The sequence below is a fragment of the Leptodactylus fuscus genome, chromosome 6, assembly GCF_031893055.1.
Source record: "Leptodactylus fuscus isolate aLepFus1 chromosome 6, aLepFus1.hap2, whole genome shotgun sequence".
In the NCBI taxonomy this organism is placed as follows: Eukaryota; Metazoa; Chordata; class Amphibia; order Anura; family Leptodactylidae; genus Leptodactylus; species Leptodactylus fuscus.
The window spans coordinates 56,999,163-57,019,562 of NC_134270.1; the positions used below are offsets into that span (position 1 = coordinate 56,999,163).

General features: G+C 42.6%; 1 protein-coding gene across 1 annotated transcript; it reads right to left on the bottom strand.

Annotated features, from left to right (window-relative positions):
* Nucleotides 1-307: 307 nt before the first annotated feature.
* Nucleotides 308-20,195, bottom strand: SLC25A33 (solute carrier family 25 member 33). Its single transcript, XM_075280052.1, has 7 exons — nt 20,022-20,195; nt 6,647-6,829; nt 5,342-5,419; nt 4,553-4,653; nt 1,781-1,847; nt 1,410-1,693; nt 308-812 (listed from the first exon to the last, which is right to left on the bottom strand). The coding sequence occupies exons 1-7, from the start codon at nt 20,063-20,065 to the stop codon at nt 610-612; spliced, it is 960 nt and encodes a 319-aa protein (XP_075136153.1). The 5' UTR covers nt 20,066-20,195; the 3' UTR covers nt 308-609.
* Nucleotides 20,196-20,400: the final 205 nt, after the last annotated feature.

The following is a 20,400-nucleotide window of genomic DNA, read 5'->3' on the forward strand; positions in this document are numbered from 1 at the left end:
TCTCTTCGTCAGGCATGGCATCTTTGTCATCATCTTATCAGTTACCCATTAAAAGGTATCAACTACTGAAGATTCTCAGTTTTCTTATCTGTTACATCTACTGGCTAATATCATACAAATATATTATTTTCCCCATCCATAGCAAAAAAATATCTTACGCCAGAAACATTATAACTTCTCTTTGTGGGCGCTATCCCTCCCCAAATGCAAAAAACTCTGAATGTTGTGTTGGAAACCAGGACTAAACAGCAGGTACTGTCCCCTCTCTCCTGTCCTGGGTTTCTGAAATTATCACAGGACCAAAAACTTTGGTTATTTCACTCTGGTTCTTTATAGATATAAATTAGATGCAACTTGTGAAAAATACCGTGTCAGCCGAGGCTGTATATTAAATAGCAGAATTTCATTACCTAGCAGCATCAATGGGAATCAAGACTCTGCAAGTTTTAAAATAACAAAATATACAAATTAACTACTAACGTTAATGAGAAATAAAACTTCCCAGAAAGATAAAGGTGGTAAGAAGGGTGCAGTAAGCATCCAATGTCCTTTACAGTACAAGAGTCTGAGTTTGGTCAGTGTCCAGTGCGAATTTCTGCTCTCGCCATTTTACTTGGGTTTATCACGGAGGAAATAGACTATTAGTTCATAGGTTGAAAGGACAATGGCTGTGTTGGGAATTTGCCGGAAAAGTTGAGCTAAAAGTCCTCTGTAAAAGGCTGCGTAGCCTTCTTCCCGTGCCACAAGTCGTGCTGTCTGACAAAAGGTCTTGTACTTGCTCCCTTCTTCTCGAAGTCTTGTGCGAATGACCTCTGTAAGGTGAAGACAGGATGAGATCAGTGCCAGTCACAGCAGGGTATTATACAGGTATAGACTATTAAAAGGCATTTGCTAGATACCCCAATTAGCATCCTATATGCTAATTATCCTGTTGGAGCAGGTGATTGGTTTAGAGGGTTTTTGTGATGGTTTGGCGGGAGCTACATTATCTAGTGATAGAAAATTAATGGCCTCTCCCCAGTATATGAAAACAATACCAGATCATTGAAGGTTCAGAATCTCGGCACACAAAATGATTAGACAAGGCTGCAGTACATGTGCGAGTGCTGCACCCTCTTCATACCACCTACATAATAGCAGCAAAAGAAAATACTACAGTTTTGTCCTGTCCAAGTGAATTGGACAAAGCTGCAATACCTTGTACAGTTCCTGCTAATACAGAGTGCAGTTACAGAAAAGGACACAGCTCTTGCACTGCAGCCCCTTCAAACAGCTGATCTGGAAGGTGACAAGAGTTGAACCCCCAGTAACCTGGAATTGACAGCCAGTTCTACAGTAAATTAGATAATACTTTACATAGATTAACATTATCAACATGACACATCCCTGATAAACAAACAAACACCTACCATGTGGGTATGCAATGCATGAAGCGCATCCTTTAGAGAATGCAGCCGCAAACATTAACCCTATGAAGTTGGCTGAAGTCTTCTCTCCAGGACTAGCATTGGCCGCTGAAAGGTGCAGTTCCTCCAGGTGTTTCTTTAACCCTTCATATATGACAAAGCAGATAATGGTCTCAGAGATTCCTGCATATGATGCAGTGAGACCTCTGTAGAAGCCCCTGATGCCCTCTGTCCGGTATACATAGCGGGCACACTGCAACGCATTCATCTGTTTGGAACCTCTCACCCTAGTAATACAAAACGGAGGATGATAAGCATCTTATATTTGAATGGTAGACTAAGCGTAAAATAGTAAGTTCCAGAACCCTCCATACCTCCTCTCCAGCTGCATTCTTGTTTTCACCATCCAAATTGGATTCATCATTGTATTTGTAACAAATGCTGCAAGACAAGATGATCGTAGGTTATTCTATTATAATGTCATGAATTAGACAGGTCAGTAAATAAATAAGGGGACATATTATGTAGCCTGCTGGACTTCCACTAAGATAATGCAGTGAGAAGGCAATGCAGAAGTAATAACTGATAAGATTTGTAGTTCACCAGTGTAACACTAGGGGGCAGTGTGCATTCAGAAATGCTTTCATCTCCCTGTTACACAACCTCAGCTGCTAGCTCAGCCTTCCAGAGCTGCACACTCAGCCCCCAGTGTAATTATTAAAATGGTACTGCAGAGTGGCACATCCCTGCAATGCTGTCAATACAGCAAAACCTCTGCAGATAGTAGGCAGCAACCTAGAACTTCAGTGCGGTAGACAGAGAAACGTGTGGAACAAGGACATATGCACAGATTCTAAAAATGGAGCCCAGTTCTACAGCAATAGACAATCCCAGGAAAAGTAACCCAGGTATAATTGTTTTTATTCACTTGCCCCATAAACCAAGTCAGAGCAACCGGTTATCCATCAATGCACCGACTGCAAAATATTAGGGAGCTGCTAATAACTAGAGAAGCTGAGATTTGTATATGTAGATATGTGCCAGGCTGAAAAGCCTTTCTACCCCATACTCGCCTCACCCTAGAGGCCCATTCAGCTCACTGCACCGATTACAATCTCTACAGAGTTTCCATTGCAGCGCTGTGTATGACATCTGTGACCATTTACAGAGATCAGCACACAAGGTACAATAGACAGGTTGTTCTGTCCCTGAAGGGGAACATTTGTTAAAAAAAATAAAATAAATAATAATCTTGCTGCCTCTTGACAAGAATGTTTTAGTGCCTAAAATAGAAAACTGTATGTGCAAAGTTGGCAGACATGTTGGGTGGAATTTGCTATCATAGGCTAAGCCTATTCCTAAACTAAATGTAGCATTTTTTTGGAGGGGGAAGGTGGGATACCCTTTGATTAGTGGTGCAGCAAAGAAAACTCTGTCCTTCATAAAAACAATACAAGATCTTTCCCTTCATCAGTAAAGTGAGTACTACAAGCTCTCCATATGGCCCTATTATAATACAGCTTCAAGAGGCAGAACATGAAGATCCTGGACCCCAATGCAGATTCTACACAGGGCACATCTCCACTTACCATGTGCCATTATAAACCTGGTGGCCCCAATCATGCACCAGGCCCTTGTGCAACTTCTACATCTGCATCTCCTATAGCTACACCGCTGCTATTTTTTCCTACCTAGACCCAGGTGTGACTATACCTCACTGCTGCAGCACTGACTGGGGGTACGGTATACAGAAACATATCTACTGTTCCTAGAAACACACCATACTCATCCAAATCCTGGGTGTTTTTACTACTGTGTATTCTGCTCTAGTTTTCTACAAATATAAGTGACAATTTATTAGGGAATAGGTGATAACAGTGCTAATGCCATGAACAAAAAAGTTGACAAGCATATATGGATAAAGTAGCCACTAAATCTATGATATGTATAACGTTTCGGTCCTTCAGACCTTCGTCAGATATGATCTAGTACTGGGTGGGAGACGAGAAGGGTTCATGGCATTCATGCCATGCCAATAAGCGTGTGCAGTACCATTGCTCTCTCTATACTAGTTTTCTACAAAGGGAAATGGTTTAGAGCAAAGAAAAATACAAAAATAAAAAATAAGCCCTCATATACTAAGCAGGAATATTCCACTGTTAAAAATAACTGAACACTGAACTATGGTGTGAAAGGGGCTGGAACAGATACCTGAGAGCTACCAAAAAAATCAAGGGTCATGCAAGGACATAAACAGCCTGGCAGACATTAATCATACAGGATCCAGTCCCTCGACTAGCTGACTGCGGTCCTACAGCATTCAGTGTCTAGCAGAAAGTTGCTTATATATAGGGCCAAAGGTGCACTTAACCAGACCCTATGGTTGCAGGGAGCTCCCTTGGGACAGCGGGACATTCCTGCATTTGTTGTCCCACTGTTCCAGCAGTGGGTCCAATGCTGTCCCAACTCTCCTCCAGATGCTGATGAGTTCAACACAATGGTGAAGCAGGGAGTTGTCCATTCCCTGCTTCACTATCCAGCCACCGTTTCTGCTCCCGGTGTCCTGTGAGCAGGAGTTGCAATGTAGTGACGTCACTTACATTGCACTGTTGCTCCCAGAAGACTCCAGGAACCGAGAAGAGAACAGGGAAAGGGGAGTGTTGAGGATTTTTTTTTCTTTGATATAAACATTTGGGGATAACCAAAAGGAATCATGAAACTATGGGGTCAACCTGGAGGGCTACATAACACTCAGGGCCACATGAAGGGTTGACAGTAAACTGGGGGGGGCAACCCGAAGTGCTACATTAAACTAGGAGGGGAACTTTATAACAATGTATGAAAGCCCACAAGGTGGGGCAAGTCAGTGTTTGAGGGCAGGTTAAAGTGTGATGCATTCAAGGGCATTTGACGGTGAAGGGCCACTGAGGAGCATTATATTGTATGGGGCCACTAGGGAGGCATTATACTGTGTGACGGCCACTAAGGGACATTAAAATTTATGGGGGCCACTGAAGGGGGCATTATAATTTGTGCGGCTCAGGTATTTATATGTGGTAGTGATGAGGGGAGGGGGGGAACTTAAGAAACCTTTGCACTGGACCCACCAATGTGTTAAAATGGCCCTGGCCTAGCAGATCATTTACCTGCGCATCCTGCAGAACACATGTGCACAATGTTACTATTGGGAACAAATATGGTATTGAACTGCTCCTTGGCTTTTGAGTACGATGCAAAGTAGACAGCCCTGTGAAAAAGAAGAAGAAATTCTGAGCGAATGTGGAACAGACTGTGTACAAACAAAAGCAGCAGACATGTGCTCTGTACAGAAGCCAGCATGAAACCACGCCAGGAGCAGTGAGCCAGGCTTAAAGGTACAGGAGCGTGGCCTGCAAGAGATATAACCCAGGCGTTGTGCAACTAACAGACATGAATGATGATAGCTATTGATACATTAAACAAAACTGAAGACTTGCAGGTAAAGGGCTAAACTACCATCTCTTTTACAGGCCATTTTGATACTGGAGACCCAGACAATATGTAATATCCCCATTATTTACATTGAGGCATATTCCTGGTACTATAAACCATTACTTCTACAAGTTGCCATTGTGGTGTGGGGTCATATCATCATTTCACAAACAACCATATTCTGTATCAATCCCAGTATCTTTATAGGATATGGGGCAGAGTTCAGGGGATGTTTGTTGTTTGCCAGAAGATAGCAGTGTAGTATAGGAGTGGACTGTGACCCTACCACCTAAAGATAACAAAACTGCCCAGGACAACACCATATAGAAAGAAAAAGCCAACTAGTGTATGTAGCCTACTCACTAGTCCCTGGTCTGGAAACAATAGTTAGGGACCATGATGCTGCTATTCAACACATATCCGCTTTTGACCAGTAGGGGCAAAAAAAAAAAAAAATCACTTACCTGGATGGTGCTACACCGACTAAATTAGGACCCAGTCCCCGGAAAAGAGATTTTGGTCCTTCTTTTTCAAGGATGGATCTATTAAGAAAAAAAACCAAAGGGTTCAGTAAAACATGAAGAGGCTATGCCATATAGTAAGACATTTACCAAGCCTAACCTTTCTTAGATGAAAATGTTGTATTCGCATCCACATTGTTCTCTCATTCAGTCATTCACCCATGACAGTCATTAAACATTATGGGAAGTTTATGTTGCAATTTCTTTCTTTTCTAGGTTACTTGCGGCTTATATACATCACACCAGGAAGCTGAAGTGTAAAACTTTCCCAAAAGTGATGTCACTCTCTAATAAGAGGACTTCCTGCTCAGGATTTGCTGTAGAACAGGGCGCAACAACTAGAAAACAGAGGTTTAACATGCAGCTCCTGTACCGGAAATAGAAAATCTATAACAGGTTCTCCTACGGGGGCAATTGAGCCCCCCTTATCCACCAGGTGAAAGGGCAATTGTTATAGCTCACCTCTTGAGGTTACTGTCTCACTTAAACAAGAGAAGGTGGTGGTTGTGTGAGTGTGTGTGTGTGGGGGGAATAAGGTTCTTCTAGAAAAGAGGTCAGTCGTGCTATCAAGATTTTGTATTAGGACCCTTAGAACATCAAGCTGCTCCTCTCTGTGTCCCACAACCCATCAAAATCACGGTCATCCTAAGTAACTTTATTAACCAGTTTCAAAAACGCCCATTAGCCCGCTGTCACAGGCAGAGGATCCATCTGAAGGTTTTCTTTCCATACATTACTATTTGTAATGGGTCAGACACACAATGCTGTCTAAATCAGTCATATAACCAACACCAGTGGACCCTATTAACTTATAATGGGCAAGTCAGATTTCTGTCATTTCACCGGGAACAATATTACAACATTTTGCGCCATTTCCCTGTCGAATATGGTAGAAAATCCGAGGACAATCCTATTTATACAGTCCTCACCATTGTGACTGTGATGGTCACTGAGAGCCGCTGCAGTTCCTGCAATTGACGGAGCCTGGTATTCACACCATGGGGTGTTCCCTTCACAAGCCAGCCATGCGACCATATTTCTGAATGCAGCTTATAGTACTGTTATGTAATATGTTTTTTACCTTTTAAACCTGTTTACCCAAGAAAAGGATAAACCTTGGCTACAGCAAGCCACTGCAACCGGTTTATTTTACAAGTACATATTTAAGAAGCAGACCGGTACCACAACTGGAACTGACCGGATCCAACAAACCTCAACAATGAACTCTACAAATAGACAAGGACTTACTTGAGGACCTGTAGTAAGCTAGGGGAGACTGACGTGGCGGGTCTCACGACACTTCCACCGCTGAGGGTCCCCAACTGAACCTGAGAATAGTAAACTGGTTGGAGGGCAATTCCTGAGGACTGTAACCGGGTCTTAATCACCTCCAGGGGACACGTAGCAATGGCACCCACTGTACCCGCACACCTACAGAGAGGAGAAAGGATAGTGAGACGTTTACAATGATAAAAACATAGATACAATAAATATATTACCACACACACAGACACACACACACACACACACCGCTCTCCCAGACTCCTGAATGGCACAGTCAGACCAAGTTCATACTGTGGAATTTATCGTAATTCAGAAAACAGAAGTTATCGGAAGGGAGCAAAAGTATTACCTAATATTTCTGCGAAACTCAACAGACCTGCTTTTCTGTAGTCTAGGAAAGCTGAGTGTACTGCGCTGGGAATGAATGTTTTTGCCGTATCTTTTCTATTATCATTTTGAGCTATTCTTGGAAGTCTAAACAAAGAATTTTCAAGCGATTCTCATAACATGGATGCCCTGTCCAGCACCACAAAGAGCGATAAGGAATGTACACAAAGTCATAAAATCGCGCTCAGAACATTGTTTACTGATCATAGTGGGAAGAGAGGACAAACGAAAGGTTAAATGTTATGTAGGAAGTTGCCAAAACACCAGTAGAGAACAGGACAGAGACTGAATGTTCCCAGTCGGCGTCCCTAAAGTGTTCATATTGTATTGGAAAATCACAGCACAGGGCATATATGGGTGTACAAGAGTCTGTGGGGGACTCCAGGTAACTGCAGATAACACCACGTTGCCTGGGTTTTGTGTAAAAATACTATGGTTGACGGCCATGACATCTTTTTATCGGATAGGAATTACATTTTATGTGGGAAAAACAAAGCATGCGACATTTGGCCCATGTCCAACCCCCTTTACGCCAGTATTTGGGGATGACCCCGCTGATCTTGCACCTTTTACGGTTATGTTTTTGTTGTGTTCTTTGTCCTCTAAGTCTTATTCCAACAAAATATCCTTTTCACCTGAATTTCATGGTTGCTTGCAGCGGGGCGGCTGCCAATGAACTTTTCCTGGAAGGAGTCGTGGGAGGATGCATACGATTTGTCCTCTTTTTTCTTCTAACTAACATGAGAGGACAAGTTCTCAAGCTATTCTACACACAAAGGGATTTCATTATATTCTGTTACCGGAATCGGTGCTGTAACCCCGAGCAACATTTCAGAAGTTTCATTCAGTAAAAGAGAAGTATCTGAGGTAGCGCAATAACCTTGTCACTGTATGCCGCGCTGTGGACAGCTTTCATTATTCATGGGGTTTGCTCTAACTTCTGCCTTAGCATTCACAGAGAATGCCAGCAGAGCTGCTGAGGAGACCACCACAGCGTCTATAGATCAAACAACAGCAGTGGGGACACCTCACGTGTCCTGCAGTACCAGACACTGCCTATGGTCAAGAGCAGCACTATTTTGAACGAGAAAAACACACCCACAAAAGGCAAATTTAGTTTTTCCATCATCTTGGAGACATTAGCCAGTGAATCACATGGAGAGTCACGGGAAGCTCCGATATGACCTCCTGGCAGTCTGCACAGCAAGACCCCAGTCCTGGCAGCTGTCAGCATCACGTGTCTGTCTATTTAAATCCACATTTTGCTCTTCTCCAGGGAAGGGGATGAACCAGATTAATCCATATAACTTTTCAGGACTTCTGAACGTAGCAGTCTAGCATGTGCAGGGTGCATTTTGTAACTGTGAAATATTAAACATTTCACAGTTACACAGAATGTACTGTATACTGTACTTGTAAACATGTATTGGTGAGTGTGTGGATGGTAGCTCGGTACAGTAATGGTGCAGACCCAACCAGGCAGGGACAGGGACACAATATCTGGTATAAACAGGTTTATTTGAAGAAAATACATAAATAAAATAAACGTTCACTTCAGGTACAAAACTTCAAACAAAAAAACCTGCTCACCCGAGCACTAACTAAACAGAACAAAGCTAACTATACGTGTGGCTTACTACCAGCCACACCAACAAACAGGTAATGCAGTTAGGTCTCACCAGTCTCTCAGTATTGCAGGACAGACCCAGGTGCCTCCTCTTGCTCCCAGGATCTGCCCTGAAGTGTAGGCTCTGCAGTCTTTTATGGCCCAGTAAGGAGCCTACGACCCACACCTGATGCTGAGGCCTACTCAAGACCCGCACTGAACCAAACATATGTCAGAAATCTGGGGGAGGGATACCATGACTTCTGCACTATGCCTGTCACCTTTTCTCATGAGTTACACATCACATGTCACACTCCAGTCATACCCAGAGCTGCATTTAACATGCTCTTGCTTTCCCAGACATCAATTTCCACAGTCAAGGACATGACATAAGAACTTTACATCTATTAAGTAAGGCCCCAAATATAATGTGTAAAATGTTTAACCACCACTTCTCTGTTTACTTTTTAGCTAAGTGTTATTCCCCTTTAACCAGCCTGACAGTGGCTAGGGATACAGTCACCAGGGACTGAGAGATGTTCCACTTCCAGTATCTACATCCACTTTCCAAATTTGCAAGTGAAATACATAGCAGAGCCTTTTAAGCCTGAAAGCACTCTCTGGAACTGTTTTGTCACCCTGGACACCGCTCTGTCTATTACCATCTGCATCAACACATTGCCTGGCTGGTCTGAGCCTCCAATGTGACATCCTGCAGCACAAACAAAACCTGGTCCGGCTCAGCGCAAACCTCTCAGGAGCGCCCAATACAGCACAAAAAAAAAAAAAAAAAAAAAAAAAAAAGTGTTGTATACCCATAATCCTATTGTCGGCACCCCAATTTCCATCACCTTCTTCAGTCTTAAAAGGTAGCATATACTAATAGTTTACGGGCGACCTGATGACTGTACGTATAAAACCGTTATTTTGCTGGGATTTGTAGTAGCAGCAACAGACAACTAAACATTAGCAGCTGAACTATTTCTAGATAGATGAGTTGCTAGTGGGACGGTTTATAATGCAATAACATTACAGCTGTTCCCCCTCCCCTCCTTGCAAGGCCAGATTAAGGTTTGTGGAGACCATTGGACAATATTTGTATGGGTCCTTACTCTTCCTATCCTGTACTGGATACAGTCAGAAATATTGTGTGTCTGATGTTTGGGAGGGGGGATGTAAGAGCAGCAGTAGGGTGCACCATTTTGATTTTTGCTCTGGAGCCTCATTATTTATATACAGCAGCCAGTTTCTAAGTAGTCTGGATTAGACTCTCGCTCTGTTCCTTTCATATCCCAAGTCGTACTGGCAATGACCTTATGGACAAATGAGCCTCACAGGTCCAATCCTCTTAACACTGGGTAATAAATATTTCATTGGAAGGAAACGTAAAAACTAATTAGTCAGGAAGATAACGAGAAGTAGATCACACATAGCAGTACTATACGTGCTAAATCAGATGTTCTTTAGGTATCGTATCTCAGCTTCTGGAAAGCTGGGTGTCAACCAATAGGGCAGACGTTTCTATACAAACCCATGTAAAATACTTCTGCCCTCGGCATATATTCTAAGACTGCAGAAAAGTTGGGTGCCCCAATGGAAGCTTTGGTATCGGCTGTATCAATGCAATGTCTCAACGGCACAGGTGTGAACAGATGACTAAACTGAGCGCTCGTTGCCCTTTAATGATTAATTGTCCGCTAACTACATTATAACAACAGATTCTGCCCTTGTTTTCTGCTATCATGATATCTCTTTAAGGGACAATGCCCAAGTGTGCACAAAGTTCACTTCTCACACACACTGCGAGAACATGATGCAACATTGCACCAGCTGCTGCCGGCAAATGTACTCAATGAACAAATTCTGTCCTGATCTGCCACCGAGACCAAGAGCCCAGGAGCATGGACCACGCCAACAAAAATAGAAAAATATTCAGAGCTGGCAATGCCACCGAGGTGTTTTGTTGTGTCTTGTGCCTCAACATGACATTTCCTTGGTGAAGTACAGGCCTCATGTACGTTTCAGACACAACAAAACTATGCATCACGAACAAACACCCTGTCTATTTATAATCTGCACCCGTGTCTGAGATTTAGTACTGCTGTACACGGATTATTTAAGTCCGGAAGATGAACAGCGTATTCGCCTCATGTGAATATACCCCAAGGTAAGCTTTCAAGAACCATTTTTTTTTTATATGTAGATTTTGAGCCCCATATTAGGATCACAATGTACTTTTTTCCCCCTATCAGTATGTCTTTGTAGAATGGGAGGAAATCCACGCAAACACATGGAGAACATACAGACTCCTTGCAGATGTGGTTCCTGGTGGGATTTGAACCCAGGACTCCAGCGCTGCAAGGCTGCAAGGCTAACCACTGAGCCACTGTGTTTCCCCTAACTTTCAAGGGCAATCTTGTGCTGGTTCGGAGTGCCATGATGTTTTCTTCTCCAGTCCTATCCATAGCTAAATTCAGAATTTTGCTTGCTTCCTATTAGCAGAGAACAAGAGAATATACATGATGGGAGCTCAGTTACAGCTATACTGCTTGCTCACATGAGAGCGGTTTAGTGCCACCCTGTTGTTTCTACAGGCAACAGGCAAATTCTGTAAAGTAGCTCTGGAGGGGAACAGGGATAAATTTAAAAAAACACCCTAAAAAGTTATGCAAAAGTGAGCATCGCAAGGGCGTCTTCCAAATTTTTTTGGTTTTCCAGCTGCTCCCCAGTGGCATTTCTGAAAAAGAAGAAGTGTAATTTTCTTCCCACCAGTATAATGCCACGTTTTATTCATATAATGTAGAGTTGTCCATTACACAGAGCAGTGGATGAGGCTGGCGTCTTATTAATAGTATGATGAGCGGTACTAATGGAATATGTGGTTTATAAGTGGATAGAAGTTGAAGTCTGAGGACAGAGAGACGGCAAGGAGGAGTAAAAATTCACACAGCAGCCATGTCCGCTAACAACTAGAAGGGGTTATAATATATGGTTATGGACATCTTCGCAGTAGAGAAGCTTAAACCACTCAAGACACTACTCTGTAAGCCAATTTGAATAGACGTTGTAAATAAGATGCTCCTGCTGTGGAAGACTGGGAAAACTCTGGTCACCATGTAATAATCCTCCCACTACCCCCCCCCCCCCCCCCCATTATAATGGGTATCCCAATAATCAGATCCGGGCAAGCTGCTTCATGAAAGGGGTTTATCTGGGATAAGCAACCCCTTTAAGTTATAAGTTACCATCCTCTCACTCCCCCTTTTCACGTAACAAAGGCTTGGTGCACTACAGTCTGAAAAGCTACATTCACATGAGTGTCAGACACTCCATTCAGGTTTAGAGACTGGCAGAAATCCCAGATGAAAAAAGGGCTTTAAACTCGACAGACATTTTAATGGAAACCCAGAAGAGCCCATCACATACAGATTCAATCTCTGATTGAATTCCAATTTACTGTTCCCAAGACAGCAGAAAAATGGAATGACGACGGTAGATGTAAACCTAATAGATACCACAAAAATGGCCAACTATCTAGAATCATTGAAAAGTGCCAGATTATTAAATATTCTGCAGACGTACTAGTCTCTTACTGAGGTGCGGCAGGTTATACATTGACTGAGAATTTTAAAGGAAACCATTAAAGAGCTTTTCCCCATCTCATGCTCCTTGGTCAGGCGTACATCTGCGAGTTCAGCCACCCTACAGCAGACACAATTCCACAAACCTGGGTACCTGACAGCAGACAGGTACTGTGCAAGCATGAGCACCACTGATAGTAGGCCACAAGTCATCTACTGTTCTCAGCAGAATCGGATACAGATAGCTTTGTTCTTTTCTGTGTTGTGGCTGTGCTGACTTGCAGCTCAGCTCCTATTTCCTTACATAGGGCCTGAGCTGGACTAACCTGTCATGGCCACTACATGGAGCTACCCACCCTGTTCTCTCCGTATAGTGGCTAAAGAAAACAGCTGATTGGCATGTATACTGAATAAATATTTTATGCGTAGGACATGGCATGACAAGCAGAAAACTCTTGTTTGTTCTTGCCAGCGCCTTCTGTAGAAATATTTATTTGAATGAATGGAACGTTGCATGAGAAGGAGACAAGGTTATTACAAAGCATTCAATACTATCCAGAAGAATGTGGTGTAAAAACCACTGTAGCTTTAAAAACGCAAATGCTATCTTAGTGTAAAGTGAACTCCTCACTGCTTAAAATCGCTGGTTCCTTGGACTCAGATTGTGTCAGGGAACCAGAAAAACAGAAACCCACTTCAGATCTGAACGTCGCCTTAATGTCAATGGAAATATTTCTGTATACATACAGTGAATGGTTCTATCTATCTATCCATCCATCTTAAGGCTTGGGTTCTAAACAAGAAACCAACAATATACAAAACATCCAATAAGTCAGGGTCTGTTGAACTCTCTTGGGATAGATGGGACCAGCACTGCGTTGTATGAACATGACACGTATGTGGACAGAGCCTATTTGTATGCAGTTATGGTTACACTGATAGTAAGCAGAGATCTTGTAAACTGAGCTACGGAAAAGCAAACATCTGAAAGGTGCCTTCTGATATCTTGCCGGATTATCAAACCTTCTATAGAATCAGACAATACATTGTCCGCTTCTGTTCCGTTTTCCGCTGCTGGGTTTATGACATTCTAGATTTTACAATTTTGTGCTGGGCAATATTAGGATTATCAAATGCCAGATTAGAGGAATTTTACCTGCCATTTATGTAGATTAACAGTAATGACCAACAATATAGAAGCCATCATACAGGATATTACAGTAAAGCGAGAAGATTGCAGCAGTCTCCGGGAGAGAGTACAGCCTGTCTGTCTACAGTCACTTCCTGGGCTAATCGGCTTACCACCATCACACCCTTCCTCTTCACCCGGCACCTAAACTACAGATTACAAAATATGGACAATCTACTGAATACATACAAAACACATAAAAGTTATCATATCATTTCTACACATGCTTTATCTTAGCAACATGGTTTCTAAGGATCTAAACAAGAATATTTACTACCGTACAGCTATATGATGACTTCTGGCAGATAAAGAATGCGCCATCCTGCAATATTGTATGTCATATAGATTAGCACTGAGTCAGGCAATGAAAGCCACACTGATCACTATGAAGTGCACCAGGCTACAACTTTTATGCAGTCTAACACTGTGGTGAGATGGCTGCACTTCCAGTAAGTCAATGGAAACCAGTCATGTAACCATCACAATTATTTAACGTATTTAATAAGTAAAGTTGCAAAATGTAGACGACACCCTGCAACACCAAGATACACACTTAGACTCAAGGAGCTGCATCACCTTCTTGTTATAAACCAATACTCATAAGGAGAGGTGTAACTTGAAGCAACTGGGCCGCAGTACATAATGTGTAATGGGCCCCCCCACTTACCATGTGTTCTCTCTAATACTGGTGTAGTCTAATGTTGTAAAGAAAAAAAACAACCAACCAAATTTTATCCAAAGATAATCAATAGCCCCCAAACCAAAATAGCCATAGCATAACAAAAACTAGGGGTCATAATGAATTATAAAAATATCAACAAATATTTATTTAGGAATAATACATAAACATATACAAAACATACATTACAAAAATTCTAGAGGGCAGCACAAGTGGTGTCTGGCTGAAACAGTCAGACAAAAAACCGTAACCCTCTCACCGGTGATGTACCCGAAGTAACAACCCAAATAACAAGATCACATTAAATATAGATGTAAACACTGCTGCAAATAAAGAATGCACCTAGGAATTAGTCTGAGTAACAGACTTCAGGGGATAATGTCCCATATAGCAAAAGTCACTTTATCAGATTTATAATATATTTATGATAGGAACCAACCCCAAGAAGAATCTGCAATGAATATATACAACGTGTGTAAACAATGCATTACAAAGGAATACACTAATAGGTAACCTAAGTCAAGTGATAGTACATACCTACAGACATTGTTGAGCAGTGTGAACAGGACAGTAATAAAAGGTTAACTCCGAGACATCAGCGGTGAGGAAACCAAAACACCCCGACGCGCGTTTCGCCTTAGCGTGGCTTCATCAGGAGGCAATTAATAGTGCAACATGATTGTCTATATATACCCTACTACTAACAACATAATAAAAGACATCTGCGGTTACCTATCGTTTAAAAAATCTCCATATTCCCTAACTTCCGGCTCAGACCATGTGCACGTGGCGACGTCATCACGTACGCGTACCGCGATGACGTCACCACTGCAGAATGGAATTAAATAAAGTCTTCGGCCGGTGCGCACGCGTACACGCATCGGCCGAACAGAATAATCACCAGAGGCCGTACTACACGGCACAAAGGCCACAAAAACATGGCAGCCGGAAGAATCTAAGCTAGATAGCCTTCAATCCTCACAGTTTCCAAAGAAACAATAAAAGTAGTGCATAAATACAATTAATATAAATGATTGACCATACAATATATGCACAAATATCAATTTGAACGGAGCTCATCCAAATACATTACATCATTTATTTGATACAAAAGTGCACGTGCTGATAAAATGCCATACATAAATATAATAAATATCATAAACCATAATGGTATATCAAGTGACAACAATTAAAGTGATAGTGCACCATTAAAAAATTGCTTTTCCCTTTTCTTTATTCTTTTTTTCTTCTTTCTCATTTTCATATTAACTCCTTCTCTCAATCTTTCCCACTTTTTCCCACTTGTGTTCTTCACTATCATGGACTATATATATATTTATTCATAGTGAGAAAAAAAAAAAAAAAAGAGACTATGCGTGTACGCGTGCGCACCGGCCGAAAACTTTATTTAATTCCATTCTGCAGTGGTGACGTCATCGCGGTACGCGTACGTGATGACGTCGCCACGTGCACATGGTCTGAGCCGGAAGTTAGGGAATATGGAGATTTTTTAAACGATAGGTAACCGCAGATGTCTTTTATTATGTTGTTAGTAGTAGGGTATATATAGACAATCATGTTGCACTATTAATTGCCTCCTGATGAAGCCACGCTAAGGCGAAACGCGCGTCGGGGTGTTTTGGTTTCCTCACCGCTGATGTCTCGGAGTTAACCTTTTATTACTGTCCTGTTCACACTGCTCAACAATGTCTGTAGGTATGTACTATCACTTGACTTAGGTTACCTATTAGTGTATTCCTTTGTAATGCATTGTTTACACACGTTGTATATATTCATTGCAGATTCTTCTTGGGGTTGGTTCCTATCATAAATATATTATAAATCTGATAAAGTGACTTTTGCTATATGGGACATTATCCCCTGAAGTCTGTTACTCAGACTAATTCCTAGGTGCATTCTTTATTTGCAGCAGTGTTTACATCTATATTTAATGTGATCTTGTTATTTGGGTTGTTACTTCGGGTACATCACCGGTGAGAGGGTTACGGTTTTTTGTCTGACTGTTTCAGCCAGACACCACTTGTGCTGCCCTCTAGAATTTTTGTAATGTATGTTTTGTATATGTTTATGTATTATTCCTAAATAAATATTTGTTGATATTTTTATAATTTATTATGACCCCTAGTTTTTGTTATGCTAATGTTGTAAAGAAGGCTTTGGGCCCCTACAGCTTCAGGGTCTGGTAGCGGTTGCTACCTGTGCACTCCCTACAGCTATATGAATAGGAACAAGCTTCATCCCTAACCTATGATCAGATGACATGAGCACTTTTACTGTAAGTCTACTGGACTGGCCAAAAAAAAAAAAAATCAATGTCACCATTAATAATACCGAAAGAAATCCAGTATCCTGAGAAAAATCCAGTATCCCAAGAGATTTCTCATAATTTCCGACCGCATGTGGACCCTGCACACACGTGACTTAATCAGCCATCATCATGATCATCATCATCAGGCTGAATGTTCCAGGCTCATCTACATAGACCATAGATGAGAACAGGCACAGTACATGGCCCATTGTGAAGCAGGGTAGCTGGCAGCACAGCAGGGAGGTTATGTAAGCCTCATCTGCACACAGGGCAGGGGGGGGGGCGGTTGGGTTATATAATCACGGGGACACAATGTGCACTAGAAGGTTCCAGACCATTACATTTCCCTTACCCTAAGGACTCAGAGCAGTTTATATCAGGGGAAGATATTGGGGTGCAAGTTACATAATACATGTAATTCACATGATCTCATCTCTCTGCAGCCATCTGCATCCTGTGTCTCAGACCATACTGGAAGTTGTAGCTCTGTGACAGCTGCAGGGTGACAGCTTGCAAAGCACTGCTGTAAAGCAAAGCAAAGAAGAAACACCGCCAGTTTAGTGGCATAGGATGCAAACACATCCTCATACCCAATACCTGGGACACGGGCCGAAAAAGGTAGATGAGGATACTCTACCTCAGCAACTTAAGGCTCCTTACTCAGCAAGGTAACTGCTACTGTCACCACTAAAAGACTGCAGTGGGGGCTGTTCCAGTGTCTGGTACCAAATAAAGCCTGCAGTGCAGCCAATATACCCAAAATAAAAGATATTGGCAGTATTACAAGTGGTTAATAAAGAAGAACACAGATTGGGCTGCTTAAAGGGGTTGTACAGTATTCGGAAATCATGAAACAGCATAGCATAACATCTATCTATGGGTGTCACTGCTGCTGAAGAAAAGGAGATGAGAGACTGTGGGGACTGACCACTGGGACCCCCAGCACCTTTACTGGGGATCTTGCTCCTCTCTGACAGAATATTCATTCCACTCCATTCATCTCTATGACTGATAGAGAAGGCCAAGCTCTGTTACTCAGGCTCTCATCTCTGACAGTCCCAAAGCAAAGGATGGGGTATAACAGACATATCACATCCCGACCACAATTCAAGATATTTAGGGTCCCAGCTGTTAGATTCCCAACAATCAGACACTAATCCCTTATGAGATGCAATACCGCACACAACCTGTGGGCAGATGTGGCACCATTTTTACAAGAAACAGCCCCCCCCCCCATCCCTTTAATTGGGACAAATAACATTCTAGCAGGATGGCTAGTCAAAAAGGGCTTGGAAATTTGTCATGTGGGGCCCATTTGGACAACTTCAGCAGAATTTACCTTCATAGAAATGCCAGTTGAACAGGTTTGATCCCTGCAGTGGCACTTCTCACTTATACCTCAACAATACCAGGACTGTATGAATTCTATATTCCTACACAAGTCACATCCAAGGTCACCAATGGATGCGGAAGACAATTTACTACCACTGGTGGATATGATAAGATTATACATAGTCTCAAACTCATTTCCAGCTCAGGAAGTAGTGCATAGGAGCAGATAATAAAGCAATGTGGAGTGGTGTGGTACACAAAGGGTTAGCAGATTCAGAAAGCAGCCAGGGCGGAAATTACGTCTGAGTCACTGGAAAATAAAACAAATTAAAAAAAGAAGCATCAAAAGAACCTTGAAAAGCAAACCCACACAGTAACACAACCTGCCAGTCAGGGTGGGAGCAGCCGCCTTCGTCACATCAGGCCATGACATGAGGCTCCTTGTAGGTTACTGTAACACATGGTCACCTCGTGGAGGCTGCCGCAATGAGGAATGAATGAACTAATGGCAGAACAATGGCTTACTTCCAGAAAAGTCACCATAACCATACAGTGTAGGAGATTTATAGGAATACATGTACACAGCCCTACAATGGGAAGCCCTGAAAGGGTCATTCGCCATCCACTCAAATGTATCCTGCTAATCTGTTTAACAGTTTCCTGTCAGGATTAAGTGCTGCACATGTTTGGAATAGGACAAATTAAAGGGATTCTCTACCGCGGCTGGCTGGGAAGTAGGATGTCCTAAGATATCTACAATATAGGCATATACAGAGCCGCACAGGTACCATAGCAGTGCAAATCTCAAACACAAATGTATTTTATAACTACTCAACACAAATCAGGTACCCAATGCCCACATCATGTTGCCAGCCATCAAGTCCCTTCACCTAATAATGTCATCAGTGTCAGCTCCAGACATACACGAGGCCAAATATAGCCCCCATAAAAAGGATCTTCCCAAAATGAAGAGCCCAGGACTATAAGTGATAGACTATAGTTGGGGAGCCTGGTACATATTTGACAGGAGCTTCATGTTATGACTTGGGTTACAAGGGCCTGGCAGCAGCACCAGAACCTTTACAGTAGTGGATGACAACCTGGCACTCTTAGAGTACATGCTGGTAGTTGTAGTTCTACCAGTGTTAGAGAGTCACAGATCGGTAGACAGTGCTACAGTATATGAGAGACCTTGAGGGTCTGGAGTCTTACAACTGCAGAACCCCTTTAATAAGTAGTTTCTTGTTTTTAACCCATTGCTACCCGATCAGAACACTTATCCCAACCAGAGGAAAGGCTGTAAAGGAAACCAAAACTTGTTTGTAGATGAATGAAAGAACCTTACAGTGATAGTATAATACAGTGTAATGATAGCCACATAGCATGTGTGCTCATAAATAATAAACTGTTTCCTACTGTGCTATGGATACAGAGTAACAGATCAGCAGCAGAACTAGTAACCCTCTTTTCTAACAAGCAAGGTCTTACAAATGGCAGATCCACCCTTGTGCTGTGTGTCACTATAATCTCCACGTGACCTTGCCGGGACCCAGGCTTCCTTCCTTTGACCCTGGGACTGCACTGAAGGGGTTGAATGCCAGAACACGTGAAGATGGACGTACACAGAAAATGGGAGCCTGATGCCACCTGACTGCGTTACTAGGAATTAGTTGGCACAGAGTCACCTAGCAGAATGCAGTGTATTTCTATGGTCATGTGTGGTTAGTATACTCTGCCCTATTACACTTTATTATATCTTACCCCCCATTATAGTACACATTACACTATCATACTACATTATATTACACTACAAGACATTACAGTATGCTTTATCATACTACATTATATTACACTAGAAGACATTATACTAGGATTATATTCCACTATAAGATATTATACTATGCTTTATTATATTACATTTTATTCTTCTATAAGATATTATACTATGCTTTATTATATTACTATCCATTATCATGACCCTTAAAAGCTTGTTGGGCCTGTAAGATGGTGGAATAAAACCTGCCCGGGTCACACACTATATATGACTACACATGTCTCAGGGATGGTTTGCTGCTGTGGAACTACTAGTCCCAGCAGAAACAGGTGCCAGGACCGGCTGCTAAGAATAGTAGTCCCCCAATAGTACTGAGAAAGGCAGAAGTAATGTCAGGTAAAACTGTGCTGTATATTATATGGTTATAATGACCGGGATTCCGGACCACCCGCATGCTCTTACCCCCCAGCCAGGAGGTGCAGAAGAGTGTCCTTGCTCTGAGCCATGTCCCCGGTGTCTGGACGGATAAGGGCCGGTGTCTCCGGTCAGTCGCTCATCCTCCCGTTAGCGCCCCGCTCTGTAGCTCGGCTGGCCGGTAGAAGCCGGTTTTCTCTTCAGAGCCGGCTGGTGATATCACGTCAGCAGTCCCGGGGGAGGGGAGGAGGTGTGCGGGCAGTGACTGACGTACGAGGGGGCGTGTCTACAGCAATGCTGCCGCCTGCTCCATAGAGACAGAGGGGCACGAGGGGGGCGTTGTCCGTGACGTCACAGATTGGATTGCAGAAGTTTGCACCATGCTGGAAGAGAGGGGTCACGTACACTGGGGAGGGGGGTGTCACAT